Source organism: Lutra lutra, chromosome 12 (assembly GCF_902655055.1).
Source record: "Lutra lutra chromosome 12, mLutLut1.2, whole genome shotgun sequence".
Lineage (NCBI taxonomy): Eukaryota > Metazoa > Chordata > Mammalia > Carnivora > Mustelidae > Lutra > Lutra lutra.
Genome location: NC_062289.1, coordinates 37,775,869 through 37,791,327, shown reverse-complemented (window position 1 = coordinate 37,791,327; position 15,459 = coordinate 37,775,869). Strand labels below are relative to the sequence as shown.

Sequence of the window (15,459 nt, the reverse complement as noted above, 5' to 3'; positions counted from 1 at the left end):
ATCTAGAGGATGTTTCTCCGAAATTATATCTCCGGTCTCCACGATGATTGCCTTCCAAGCCCAGTGGTACCCCGTTGCCTCCAGGTTTCAGACTCCTATGCCGACCAGAAAAGCTTACTGAGGAAATGGTAATTCTCCAGTTGCTCCCCGAGGTGCCAAGCGTCCAGTTGCAGCCCATGGAGATCCACTTCAGTTTTGAATCTCAAGAACACCACCTTCTGTCAGGTGAGAAGCAGTGCATTCTATCTTTCTTGGGTTCAGGTGGTGGGGAGGGTTGTTAATGGTGCTGTGTTAGTGTCTTCCAGGGCTATTGGTATTCTTCCTTCCCTATCCCTCACTGTATTGGGCAGTATCATCTCTTGAGTGCTACAAGCACAGTCACATAACTTTATTGTGAATTCTGGCAGTCAGATTCTCATGGAGTTCCCTCCTCTCCTTAAGTTCCCAGTTACCCATTTTCCCCATTATAATCACTTTATCACCAGTGTGTCAGTGTTTGATATTTTCCCTTTAAAATCTTTTCAAGTCATCTTTTTCAGGTATGGTAGGGGCTAGTTAAAAGTTTTGGAGTCTCACACCCTGGATTCAAATACTAGCTTTGTCATGTACTAGCTTCAGTAAATGACTTGTATTTTCTTTCTTTCTTTTTTTTTTTTTTTTTTAAACGATTCTGCTTCCTCATTTTATAAGTATGTAGTAACTCATACCTTGGAGGTTATTTTGAGGGTTGTGTTTATTGCTCCATAATAAAGGACCCCAAAATTTAGTGACCTTAAACATCAGACTTTTTTTTTTTTTAAGATTTTATTTATTTATTTGACAGAGAGATCACAAGCAGGCAGAGAGGCAGGCAGAGAGAGAGGAGGAAGCAGGCTTCCTGCCGAGCAGAGAGCCCGATGCGGGGCTCGATCCCAGGACTCTGAGATCATGACCTGAGTCCAAGGCAGGGGCTTAACCCACTGAGCCACCCAGGCGCCCCAAACATCAGACATTTTTAAACCATGTTATTTTCTTATGGTTCTGTAGGTCCTCAACTTGGGGTGGTTTCAGCTGGCAGTTTTTTCTCCTGGTTTCGTCTGGGATCACTTGTGCGTCATCTAGTGGCTCAACTAGGGCCAGGGTCTGAGTATCAGCCATATGTCTGGCTGTTGGTGCTGGTCAGGGCTGGGGTCACCCACCTGCAGCTGTCCAGCCCAGACTTTCTCACAGGGCAGCCAGTTTCCCATACAGAGAGAGGGCAAGCCTTGGGATGCATAAGCACTTCACTTTTCTAACTTATGTTTGTGTTATATTGACGTTCCAGAGTCATTGTGGAAAAGAGCTACACAAGGATATAGTTATTTGGAGATAGGGTTTGTTGGGATCCCCTATTACTATAACAAACACCACGAGCACTAATAATATTACATTATATAAAGCTCTGCACACAAACCAGACTGTTAGTAAATTCTTTATAAATGGTAGGCACTGTTATTTTTAGTTAGATAATTTTAATCCCATTCTTTTTTTTTTTTTAAGATTTTATTTATCGGTTTAACAGACAGAGATCACAAGTAGGCAGAGAGGCAGGCAGAGAGAGGAAGGGAAGCAGGCTCCCTGTTGAGCATAGATCCCAGTTCGGGGCTCGATCCCAGGACCCTGGGATCATGACCTGAGCCGAAGGCAGAGGCTTTAACCCACTGAACCATCCAGGCGCCCCTTTAATCCCATTCTTATTCAGGTGTTCTGCAGGGTCTCATTTTCACATCATATTTGCTGTTTTCTGATTTTGGCCCTCTCATTGCTGCTATTTTGCCTGTGAAATTTTACTATCATTTTTTTTTTAACTCCAGATCTTCTGCCTCTTTATAGTTTTGAAGTATTTTTATTTTGTTTTGTTTCTCTCTTCTATATTTAGAACTTGTCTTTCCTTAAGAATCTATTGTAAGGCATCTAGCTCTCATTTTTCATGAGAATTACTACAGAATTGGGTCTCCTTCTTGCAGTTTTATATAAATTAATATACATATTGCATGTGTTTGTGTCTCTTAGAGTGTGTGTGAAAGAACATTTTTTTACTATAGAATAATCTAATTATACTAAAGTACATTTGTAAAATACAGAAAGACACAAAACAGGGAATTTAAATAACATACAGCTCCACCATCTAAAGATAGTCACTGGAATGCCTGGGGGGCTCAGTTGGTTAAACTAGCAGCTACCTTCTGCTCAGGTCATGACCCTAGAGTCCTGGGATCAAGTCCCACATTGGGCTCCTTGTGCTCAGCGGGGAGCTTGCTTCCCTCTCTGCCTCTGCCTGCCACTCTGCCTGCTTGTGCTTGCTCTCTCTCTCTCTGTCTCTGACAAATAAATAAATAAAATCTTCAAAAAAATAGGGGTGCCTGGGTGGCTCAGTGGGTTAAAGCCTCTGCCTTCGGCTCAGGTCATGGTCCCAGGGTCCTGGGATCGAGCCCGGAATCGGGCTCTCTGCTCATCAGGGAGCCTGCTTCCTCCTCTCTCTCTCTGCCTGCCTCTCTGCTTACTTGTAATCTCTGCCTGTCAAATAAATAAATAAATAATCTTTAAAAATTAAAATTAAAATTAAAAAATTAAAAAAGATAGTCACTACTAACAATGTGTCCTTCTAATAAGTAATCGCCTATTCAACAAATATTTATTGTTGATAAATGTTTATTAGTTAATCAGATTATAGCTTATTAATTATTGCTGACCATATAATATGGTTAGTTATTGAGGGGCTACTCTTATACTGTTCTAAGTGCTGGGCATATAGCAGTGAACTGAACAGAAAAGCCTTTGCCCTTAAGGAGCTTACAGTCTGGTGGGGGAAATAGGAAATAAATAAATATATGGTAGAACATCAGATAGTGGTAATGGTTACAAAGAAAATAAACCAGGATATATCAGTCAGGATTCTAGCAGGAAACAGATGGTTCATTCAAATTGGTAATTCAACATTTCATGAAGAAGATGTGCAGGATTACAGAAATTAATAAGGGATAGAGTACAGCTTTGGGACCAAGAAAATGATAAGCAGTTACTACCCTTAGGCCTAGTGTTATAAAGGGAGAGACTGATTACCAGATCCTGGAGAGTATAGCTGTAGGGTAGAGCTACCCAGTAGGAGCCATAGCCTTTGCTAGAAGAAGCACAGTCACTTGCAACTCCTGGCCCAGCAAGAAGGGAGTCAGGATGTAGAGTGAAGAACTCATCCTGGTTTCCCCTGGGATTTAGCACTGAAAGTCCCATATCCCAAGATCCCCATCTGTTTTGGACAAACCAGGATAGTTGGTCATTCTACAGTTCTCCTCCTACTTTGGGCCAAATCTAATTGCAAGCCACAGGACACAGAATCCCAAGTGCTGCAGTCCATAAATTAGTATCAGCCTCTTGGAGCACAGAGAAACATGAACAGTAGACCTAGAGGGGCAAAAGGAGAATATCCCATTACAGTGCACCCCTTTTTAACCTATAATGTTTACTTTTGTCCTTTGTTTGGTTTATCCTGCTCCTAACACAGAGAAAAACAGTCTCTTAAGCTTCTGCTTCACAGGTTGACTTGTAATTAAATTATACTCTCCCCGCCCCAAAAAACATGAAACTTCACTGCCATTGATGCTCCTCATATTAGGTAGTGAGGTAAAGGGGGTGAAGGCATAATTAACTTAACATCACTGCTACAGGTTTTACTCTTCATAAAGCCAAAACTGATGATCATAACATCTTCTTTCATCTCCCATTCTATGTTGTCTCTACCCTCTGTCAGGATCTCAGTGGCAGAGTTCTTTACCTAGTTTAGTAATATAAACCTTTCTTCCTGGATGATCTGAGTCCTTGATGATCTTGTCTCTTCCATGTTATTTCAGTGTACCATTGACTGGGCCTTTAGACAGGAGAGAACTAGGAAGCACCCACATTGAATTACCTGATTTCCATGCCTTTTTTCCCTTGCCCTTGTTATGTAGCAGCAGCCAACCCCCAGTGTCAATTGGTATCAGTCATCCCAGCCAGCAGAGCAACCCTTTCTCTTGCCAGTTGGTTCAGCAGCATGAGGAACCCAAATGGCCAGCAGACCGTCTCAGCTTCAGATTTAACAAAATCATGACTTTGTTCCATGGTAGACATATTTCTTCTTTGAGAACCAGAACCCCAAACTTACCAAGCCCAAGACTATGGGGATAGGAATTAAAAATAATATGGGGGCACCTGGGTGGCTCAGTCAGTTGATTGTCTGTCTCTTAATTTTAATTCAGGTTGTGATCTCAGGGTCATGGGGTTAAGCCTCACATCAGGTTCCCTGCTCAGTGGGGAGTCTGCTTGAGATTATTTCCCTCTCTGTCTGCCCCCACCCACGTGTGCACACATGCTCACGTGCTCTCTCACATCTTTAAGAATATAAATATAATACAATCCATGATATGAATGGATTATTAGTTATATAAGTGAAAGGAGACATTTTACTACTCCTCTACCCTTGGCTCCTATGCGTAGGTACTCTGGCCATAGATAAGACAACACTGTTTATTCTCCTCTGGTTTAAGGCATATATTGCATCCTGTAGGACAGCACCCCAAACTTAGGGTGTTGTTGCCTAGCTGTAACTGAGCCTTCAGTAAATCATTCCACTATTATCGGAATCCACTTACTTCTGGATGATGGGACGTGTGGTAAGACCCGTGAATTGCATGTGTGTGAGCTTATTGCTATGCTTCCTTCCCTGTAAAACTACTCCTCTGGAGGTATTACTGTATAGAATCACCATGGTAATAAATAAAGCATTCTCTTAGGTCAGTGCACATTTATTTGTATTTGGACTATATATTTAGTCCTTTGAAAACAAATTTTTGCCCTCTTCATGATAGAAGGAGCCAAGTCTGATGAATCTGCCCCCTAGTTGTGGGCTCGTTCCTCTCCGGAGAATTGTAGCATATTAGGGGCTCAGGGTTGGTCCCAACAGTTGGCTGCATGGCTATATAGCTGTGATAATAGGTATATCAGCCTTGTAATAGACACCCATATTGTTGAGCCCACACATAGCTTCCATGACCACTTTGTACATGAATCCATTGGGCAAACATTAGTAAAAAGGCTGACTGACATTCACAACGTGGATCACCACGTCCGTCTGATTGAGAGGCTTCTTTCAAGTGGATGCCCTACACGGGACACAGATACATTCATTCTTTGCCCATCGTAGGAGGTCTGTTATAATTTTCTTCTATAATCCTTATTTCTGATCTTCCAGGCTTGTTCTTTCAGCTACCTAACCAACCAATAACTCATTAGTCATTATCCATGAATCAGTACAGATGTGTATCTTAGGCTCTGTTGCCTTCCATGAAAGTGGACAGCCAGGTGTATACCTGAAATTCTGTCTAATGGGAGGATTTGCCTTTACCAGTATATTTCAGGTCACTTCAGAGTCAAGGTGTAAGTGAAAGATTCGTTTTCTGCTAGTGTCTACACACTGAGCAGACCCATCTATAACTCAGTTCTGTACATTTTCCTCCTCTGTTAACTGATAAGAGGGAATTCCCATTAGGCCAAGAATATTGGCTAATAAGGAGGGGATTAGTGGAGCAATAGGGAAACCCACATCACTAGCACATTGAATTTATTTGTCTTCCATACTTGCTTTTATAATGGAACGCTGGTTTGTATGTCTAGTTTTAGGATTTGGTGGGTCAACTAGGTAGCTCACAATGATCAGCTTGTAATAGTCATTTGGTGTTCTGTTGTGAAGCATTAGGTCTTATTAGTGCCCAAGAGCAAGCCAGCATCTGTTTTTCACTTAGAAAATTGTTGGCAGAGAGAGTATGGCCTTACTCCGGTGTCCTTCTCTTCTGGAGGCTTGCAGAAGCCTTAATACAGCATCCCTGACTACTGCAGACATTTCTTACCATTGGTTATCCTGGTTAATAAAGTCATGTGACAGGACAGCTTACATTGCAACCTGGACCCATGCAAAGCCTTCTTTTAAATTTTGAGTCAGGGTACTAATATTGGTCGTTTCAGCACATTCGACTGTGATATCTGTTGTCTCAAAAATGCAGAGCTCTCCAAGTATTGTGTCTTTCTGAGGTAACAGTTGGTTAGAGATATAAGGGAAGTGAGAAAACAAGCCACATGGCTATCTGACAGAAGAGTGTTTTAGGCACAGGGACCAACAAATGCCAGAGGCCCTTTAATGTAGCAGGAACAGTGTCAGTATGGGGTAGACAGGAAACAGGAATGAAATGAGAGCAGAGAGAGAAAGGACGGGATGGAACCTTCTGAGCCATAGTAAGGACATGGAATTTATTCCCAGTGTAATAGGAAACCACTGGAACATTTTATGCATGATAATAACATATAAAGATTACTCTGGAGATGCCTGGGTGGCTCAGTCAGTTAAGCATCTGCCTTTTGGCTCAGGTCATGATTCCAGGGTCCCGGGATCGAGTCCTGCATCAGGCTCCTTGCTCAGCCGGGAGCCTGCTTCTCCCTCTCCCTGCCACTCCCCCTGCTTGTGTGCCCTCTTGCTATCTTTCTCTCTGACAAATGAATAAATAAAAAATTTAAAGTATACTGTTTTATGGAGAGTAGGGGAAAGGTAAGTTAGAAGAAAAATGTTTTAAGAGAGTAGTCAATTATGTCAGATAAATACAGAAGAAGATTGAGAATTGACCATTAGATTTGTTAAGATAGAGCTTATTAGGGATTCTGATAAGTGGAGTTTTGATGGAGTTAAGGAGATAAAAGCCTGATTGCAGTGGGTTAAAAAGAGGATAGACTTAATATTGGTTAGCATATAGAGCAGTGTGAACTCAAACTCAACAATAAGACCCAGCAATTCTGGTCCTAAGTTTATGTAACCTGGAGAAACACTTGAATATGTGCATAAAGATAAATGTACCAGCAGATTCATATGAGCATTGTTTGAAATAACAAAATTATTGTCCATTGAAGGAGAATGGCTAAATAAATTGTGGTATAGGTCACACTATGGTAGTGAACATCAATAGACTGCAGTTACACGATTGAATATGGATGAATTTTCCAAACATAATGTTGAGCAAAAAAAAAAAAAAAAAAAATCATAGAATATATGTGATATAATTCCATAAATGTGTACAGTTCAGAAATATGCTTTATTTGTCTGCTAGGGCTCCCATAACAAAGTATCACAAACTGGGTGGCTTAAACTGCAATTTATTTTCTCATAGTTCTGTGCCTTAACTTTTGTCATCTGTGCTTTGCTTTCTTCTAGAAGTGTTATAGTTTTAGTTTTTATATTTATGTTTATATTACATTTCTAGTTAATTTTTGTATATAGCATAAGGAAAGAGGGTTAATTTGTGTTACTGTTACAGCTGAAAAGATATAACAATATCTTTTGTTGAAAAAAGACTGTCCTTTCACCATTGATTTTCTTAGCAACTTTGTTGACAATCAGTTTTACATAAATGTTTGGATCTATTTATGGACTCAGTCTTTTTCCATTAGTGGATATGCTTGTCCTTATGCAGTCCCATACGGCTTTGATTACTGTAGCCTTACAATAAAGCTTGAAATCTGGTAGTGTAACTTCTTTAATTTTGTTCTTCTTTTCCAAAATTGTTTAGACTCTTCTGTGCCTTTCTACATAAAGTTTAGAATCAGTTTGTCAATTTCCATGAAAAAATCCTGCTAAGGTTTTGATTGGAGTTGTATTGAACCTATAGCAAAGTTTGGGAAGAAATCCACCATCTTAACAATATTAAATCTTCCTCTCCATAAGTGATGACATATATTTCTGTTTATTATGTCTTCTTTAACTTCTCTTAGCAGTGTTATGTAGTGTTCATTATAAACATTACACGTATTTTGTTGAATTGTTTTTAAATATTTTATTTTTGGTGTAATTAAAAATGTTTTTAATTTTAGGCTCTAATTTTTCATGGGTAGTATACTAAAATAGAGTTGGGTTTTGTATGTTATTCTAATAAGCTCATGTACAAGTTCTAATAACTTTTTTTTTTAAGATTTTATTTATTTATTTATTTGACAGAGATCACAAGTAGGCAGAGGCAGGCAGAGAGAGAGTGGGGAAAGCAGGCCCCCCGCTGAGCAGAGAGCCCCATGTGGGGCTCGATCCCAGGACCCCGGGATCATGACCCGAGCCGAAGGCAGAGGCTTTAACCCACTGAGCCACCCAGGCGGCCCTCTAATAACTTCTTTGAGATACTTTAGAATCTTCTATATACATGACTGTATAGTCTACAAGTGAAGACAGTTTGACTTTTTTCTTGTTTGTATCTCTCATTTATTTTTCATGTCTTGTTGCATTGGCTAGTAATACTGAACAGAGGTTGCTTAACCCCCAATAGTAGCCTCTGATCAGGCTGGTTGGTGGTCTTCCCAGTGACAGCCAGACTGCCACTGCCGCCTTCTCTCTCTCCTTCTCCCCTATCCCTCAAGTACTCTTTCATATTGCTTACCTTACTTATGTTAATAAGTTGCTTGTGTATTAGTTTTAATTTAGTCAAAACTTTCATAATTACTGTGACTAGGTTTCAGTATTCCCAGATCTCCTGTGACAAACATATACAGGACATATCTGGTAAACCGTTTGAATACATGGTTATTATGATCCATTACTTATTGATTCTTCCTAGTTGCTCTTTCAGAGGATAATTTTCAGTGTTTTAGAGCACTCTCATATTGTGATATACAATATGAAGAATACATTCCATTTGGATTTTTTATTGTTCTAGGTGGTGAGACTAAGACCAAGATTGGAGAGGTGACTTCAGAGGAGGAAATTACAACAAAAATTGAACCATTGCCTGGAGAGTCTGGCAACCCCAGAGATGATGTTCTCCAGGATTCTGAATGCAGAGGATTTTGTGAATTTGGGGATAAATTAAATGAGAAGGATCAAAATTTCTTTAAAAGAAGACAGCATAACTGTGATGAATGTGGGCAAAGCTTTGCTTGGAGTACAGGCCTTATTAGGCATCGAAGAACCCATTGGGAGAAACCCTATGAATGTGATAAGTGTGGAAAGGCTTTTAGTGTGAGCTCAGCTCTGGTTCTGCATCAGAGAATTCATACTGGAGAGAAACCCTATCCTTGTACTTGGTGCATTAAAAGTTTCAGTCGGAGCTCAGACCTTATTAAACATCAAAGAGTCCACACTGGTGAAAAACCTTATAAATGTGATGAATGTGGGAAAGCCTTCAGTCAGAGTTCTGATCTCATCATCCATCAGAGAATCCATACAGGAGAAAAACCCTATCAGTGCAGTCACTGTAGTAAAAGTTTTAGCCAGCGCTCAGATCTGGTTAAGCATCAAAGAATCCATACTGGAGAGAAGCCTTATACATGTAACCAGTGTAACAAACATTTTAGTCAGAGTTCTGATGTTATAAAACATCAAAGAATCCACACTGGGGAGAAACCATATAAATGTGATGTGTGTGGAAAAGCCTTCAGTCAGAGCTCAGATCTTATTCTGCATCAGAGAATTCACACTGGGGAGAAACCATATCCATGTAATCAGTGTAACAAAAGTTTCAGTCAGAACTCAGATCTTATTAAACATCGAAGGATCCACACTGGAGAGAAACCCTATAAGTGTAATGAATGTGGTAAAGCTTTTAATCAGAGCTCAGTCCTTATTCTGCATCAGAGAATTCACACTGGAGAGAAACCCTATCCATGTAATCAGTGTAGCAAAACCTTCAGTAGACTTTCAGATCTCATGAATCATCAGAGAATTCACACTGGAGAGAAACCTTACCCATGTAGCCAGTGCAGCAAAATGTTTAGTCGAAGATCAGACCTTGTTAAACATCATAGAATTCATACAGGGGAGAAGCCCTATGAATGTGATGAGTGTGGTAAAACCTTTAGTCAGAGCTCGAATCTTATTCTCCATCAGAGAATCCACACTGGAGAGAAACCCTATCCATGCAGTGATTGTACTAAAAGTTTTAGTCGTCATTCAGACCTCGTTAAACATCAAAGAATACACACTGGAGAGAAACCGTATGCTTGTAACCAGTGCAATAAAAGTTTCAGTCAAAGCTCAGACCTCACTAAACATCAGAGAGTGCACTCTGGGGAAAAGCCCTATCATTGTGATCATTGTGAGAAAGCCTTCAGCCAGAGTTCTGACCTTATTCTTCATCAGAGAATTCACACTGGAGAAAAACCATACCCATGCACACAGTGCAGCAAAAGTTTCAGCCAGAACTCAGACCTGATCAAACACCAGAGAATCCACACTGGGGAAAAACCCTATCAGTGTCCTGAGTGTGGAAAGGCTTTTAGTCAGTGCTCAGCTCTTATCCTACATCAGAGGATCCACACTGGAGAAAAACCATATTCATGCGATCAGTGTGGCAAAAGCTTTAGTCGGCGCTCTGATCTCATTAACCATCAAAGAATCCACGCAGGGGAAAATCCATGTAAATGTGATACATGTGGGAAAGCCTTCGGCACATGCTCTGAGCTTACTGAACACCAGGCAGTCCACACTGGGGAGAGACCCCACACGTGTGTCCAGTGCAGCAGAAGTTTTAGCCAGCTCTCTGAGCTTATTAATCATGAGACAGTCCATTCTGAGGAAGACAGGCTAAGTGTGATAAATGTGGGAAAACCTTTAGAGTATTCGCAGACTTTATTTCATACCAGGGACACTATACCAGAAAAAAATCTTAGGAATGCTATTGATTATGAAAACGGTTTTAATCAGTGCTCAACTCTTGTGCTACATTAAAAGGAAACACACTGGACAGAAAACACTTAAGTTCTACAATGAAAGTTTGAGAATTCAGACATTACGAAACTTAGATTCTGAGTTCCATGAGTAATTGAGAAAACCTTCAATATGAATAAATATTACTGAATGTCAGCAACGATGGAAAGAAATTTCTGTCTGTTATAATGAAAAAACAAAAGAAGCCTCTGGTCTTTTATTCAAATATAATCTACAAGGGGAGAATCTTATCATTATAAGAAATGAATAACAATATTAATGCAGAACCTTATCAGATACTTTAAAGATCCGTGTGATGGGGTGTGCAGTCAGCTCAAAAGGAAATCTATTAGTGTCATTATCTCAAACCTTTAGTGAGCCCTAATTATTACATATCAGAGAAGTTACATTAGAGAATGTGGGGAAAACTTAAATCCCTTCTATATCCTAATTGGCATTCACTCATAATCGGCATGCCACTTACAACCTGACAACAGCGAGTTCTACCTTATGCTCACATTACTTAATCTCATTAAATTCCCTGTGTGTGAACATGGCTATGCTATTCTGGTATTAAACTTATTAACTACATAATTCCAGTGCCCTATTTTCTCAGAAAAAAAAAAATTTTTTCTTTGCCCTAGTTTTGGTTTTCCTAAAGAGTAGGAATTTTCAGGTTCCTGCAGTAGGGACAGAGAATATGGAATTATTTTGCTTTCAGTAATGCAGCCCATAGACCAGTGGTTTGAAATCACTTCTTCCATATTACAATTTAATCACAGTTTCTTAAATATATGAGACAATTTTTTTAATTCCATATGTCAGAGTCTAGCACTATGTCATCTATAAACAAAAATGAGAGCTGAAGTAGTGCCCACATGACTAATTTGTATACCATATTCTGTCTAAAAATAAAGACATTGATTTTTTTCAAGTGGCAACATTTATCAGACTTTGGTTTGTTGATTTCTGATATACGTATGGTAATAGGCTACTATATGCAAAATTTTCAACTGAAAAATAGAAACATTTAAAAATAAAAATTTAAAATTGTTTTTCTAGTATTAACCATTTGTTAAGATTCCACTGCTATACACTGAATATTCCCTATAATCATCCAGTTACTATATCACTTTAATAGTTACTGTTATCTACAATGTGCAAGGCATTTTTTTTTTTTTAGGTTTTGTGGTATACACAGAATATACAAAGCTTATGTGATAAAGTCTGATGTATAAAGAAAACACATGGTTCAGTACAATCATAGAGGTAGACAAGATGCTTATAAGAGGAAGTAGGGTTCAATTCTGATTGGAAAGAAAAAGTTTGGGGAGCTCCTGAGATTTGAGTTTTGAAGGATGGGATTAGAGGCAGGAAGGGAGTAGTCAACAAAGTCACAGAAGCAAGAAAGTGAAAGAAATGATGTGGAGTATGTGCTTAGTCATTAATGCATTCAATACACATTCAGTGTCAGGCACTACAGAGTACTACTCAAGGGGAGAAGAAGGGTTCCTCTCCAAAAATACTCAAGTGTTTTTGCAAATGATGACTAAAACATGTACTTAAGAGGGTAAGAATGAGGTGGAAATCAGAGTGAAGTATGAGAAAAGACTGTTAAGGAGTATGATGCTAAACGAGCAGGCACTTCAACTTTCTGGCATTTAGTATCACGTAAAATGGAAGAGTACTAGTTATGATAGGATTGAGTTTCATATTTCTGTATTTGTTCTCAAGGTAATGGAAAGCCATTGAGGTCTTTGAACCAAGGAATGGCATGATCATCTTACTGCCTTCAGAAGAGTAAAATTAAATGGGGAAGGAGCAGAAAGAAAAACTTTTGAAGTCTGAAAATAAAAGCGTGAGGGTCATAAGCAGAAGAGCTAAGAGGCATTGACATGACAGTAAGTTGAGAAGGGAGTAGGAAAAGGTATAATTAATTAGCATTTATTCTTTGGGGAATTTAAAAAGTGAAGAAATAGGATGATGAAATTTGTATCAAGTTTACCCCTCTCTCCTGAGGATAAATTTTAAGAGCCAACTGCTTACTACACACTCCCATGATATCTTCCTCCTGAAGTCCCTATCCTGGCGAATTGCACTGCTAAGCACCTTGCCGTACAGCCATTCTGCACTCTCACTTTCCCCAGTTTTCTAAATCCACTTGTTCACTAGGTTTTAGAAACGAGTTACAAAAGTAACACTACATATATATAAATATGATTTTTTAAAAGTCTGACAATAGCAAGTGTTGAGAAGGAACATGGTAGATCAGTAATTGTATTACATCAGTAATTATATTACATATAATGAACTTTAAGAAAATTCTTGCATTTCTTATAGTTTATAGGGTACTTGCTCGATCAAACCCACTATAAGAGCAAGGATCCAGGGAATTCAAAATTAAGTATGGAAAAAGATACTCCATTAAAATACTAACCAAGAAAGCTGTTAATCGCTGTACCAATATTAGACAAGTAGACCTTAAAACCAAAGGCTTGAAAATCCCCGAGAAGAAATGGGAGGGAGTTACGTAGGATGCGTGCTTGGCTCCAGCACTTTGGGAATGAAAGGAATTGCAGTTTTCAAGGATCTTCTGTATTCAATAAAAACAGTTACTTGTCTACTTGCAAAAAAAAAAAAAACAAACAAACAAAAAACCCCAAAGGCTTACTATAGATCAAAGGGGACATTTTTATGGATAAAAGAGTCAGTTTACCAAGAAAATACAAATATTCCAAAGTATATACATCTAATAATTTTGCTTCAAAGTATATAAAGCTAAAATTGACAGCAAAACTAAAATGAAAAAGATGAATCTACAATCCTAGTGGAAGACTTTCCCATACATAGCTCTCTCAGTAAACAAGCAGGGGAAAAAAATGTTTAAGAATATAGTACATGTGGACATACAGAATATGTTAATAAAATGATCTACTTAACATATAGAAAACAGTGCAACCAACACTGGCAGAAAACTGCTTTTGGGTGTACAAAGAACATTTACCATAGCTGACCATGTGCTGGTTTATAAAGCAAGCCTCAGCAAATTTCATCAGACTGAAATAATTTAGTGTAGTGCTGTCCAATAGAACTTAATAGGTTCTTGTCAGTAGTGTTCAGTACAGTAATCACATAGCTAATAGTCACTAGCCACATGTGGCTACTGAGCCCTTAAAATGTGGCTAATGTGACTGATGAACAACATTTTATTTAATTCTAATTAATTTAAATAGTCACATCTCGTTAGTGGCTACCACATTGGACAGGAAGACTTAGCATATGTTTTCAGACAACAATAAAATTAGCTAGAAATCAGTAACTCACGCACACTAAAAATAAATTCCCAAATGTTTAGAAATCAAGACAATTTAAATCACCTATAGGTAAAAGAAGTAAGCATAGTGGAAATTTGGAAGGTATCTTTGTCTGGATAACAGTAAAAATTGTGGGAAAGAACTAAAGCCCTGATTAAAGAGAAATTTATGGCATTTAGCGCCTATATTAGGAAAGACAGGGCTACAGTTCACTGATTTAAATATCCATTGCGAGAAGTTAGAAAAAGAATAGTAAGTAAATCTAAAGAAAGAATGTAGAGAGAGTGCTGTTCTGGGTTCCCATCGTAGCTTAAAGGGAAATTTTCACAATGTCCAGAATATTTGATGTTCTGCAAATGAAGGAAGAGGGTGTTCTCAAATTCCTTGCAGCAGGAACCCACTCAGGTGGTACCAACTTGACTTCTAAGCCGAACAGTACATCTACAAAAGGAAAAGTGATGGCATCTTTAGCATAAATTTGGAGAGAACCTAGGAGTAGCCTCTGTTGGCAGCTCAGGCCATTGTTGCCATGGAAACCCAACTGATGTCAGGGTCATGACCTTCAGAATACTGGCCAATGAGTTGTGCGGAATTTTGCTGCCATCCTTGGACCCCCCACTATGGCTGGCCCCTTCGCTCCCAGAGCCTTCATTAACCAGATCCAGGGAGTGTTCCAGGAACAAAGACTTCTGGTGGTTACTGCTGCCAGGGCTGACCACCCGCCTCTCACTGACGTGTCTGGTGTTGACCTGCCCACCATAGCCGTGCTAGTGCAACCCATCTGCTGTACGTGGTCATCGCCATCCCATAGGCAAGGGAGCTCACTCAGTGGGTCTGAGTGGAGGATGCCACCCAGGGAGGTCTGCGCATGCGTGGCACCAGGTCCTGGGTACAGCTAGAGGAGGTCCTCCCAGACCTCTCCTTCCAGAGATTCTGAAGAGATTGTTGTGGCAGAGCAGACCGCTGCTGAAAAGGCTGTGACCACAGAGGAATTTCAGAGTTGAACGAACGGCTCCGCCTCCTGGATTTACCACTCCTCAACCTGAGGTCGCAGACCGGTCTGAAGGCATGCGGGTGACCTCGGTGCCTTGTCAGCGGATCCCTCCTGAAGGGTGGTCTGCGGTTCCCACTGCTCAGGCTCCTGAGTGGAGAGGAATGACTAACTCCTGAGTGGCTTTAAGCTGTGCTTCCACAGACCCTTAAACAGAAAATGGAAATATGGTCGACAGACAATACACGGTTTCTTTAAAAAAAAAAAAATGAAACGAAAGAAATTGTAGAGCATGAATTAATGAAACAGAAAACAAATATTTTGGTTCAGCTTTTGAAAGAAATAAAATTGAGAATGCCCCAGCAAAACTGATCAAGAAAAAAAAAAGAGAGAGAGAGAAGTACCGTCTGTCAGTGTAAGGAGCACAAAAG

The 15,459-nt window shown here is 39.5% G+C and overlaps 1 protein-coding gene across 1 annotated transcript in view; it reads left to right on the top strand.

The window, feature by feature from the left end:
* Window positions 1-11,664, top strand: part of ZNF397 (zinc finger protein 397) — a 44,018-nt gene extending 32,354 nt beyond the window's left edge. The window contains exon 5 of the mRNA XM_047697707.1: window positions 8,986-11,664. Coding sequence (XP_047553663.1) covers window positions 8,986-10,744 — 1,759 coding nt within the window. The 3' untranslated portion in view covers window positions 10,745-11,664. The remainder of the gene's footprint in view (window positions 1-8,985) is intronic.
* The last annotated feature ends 3,795 nt before the right edge of the window (window positions 11,665-15,459 follow it).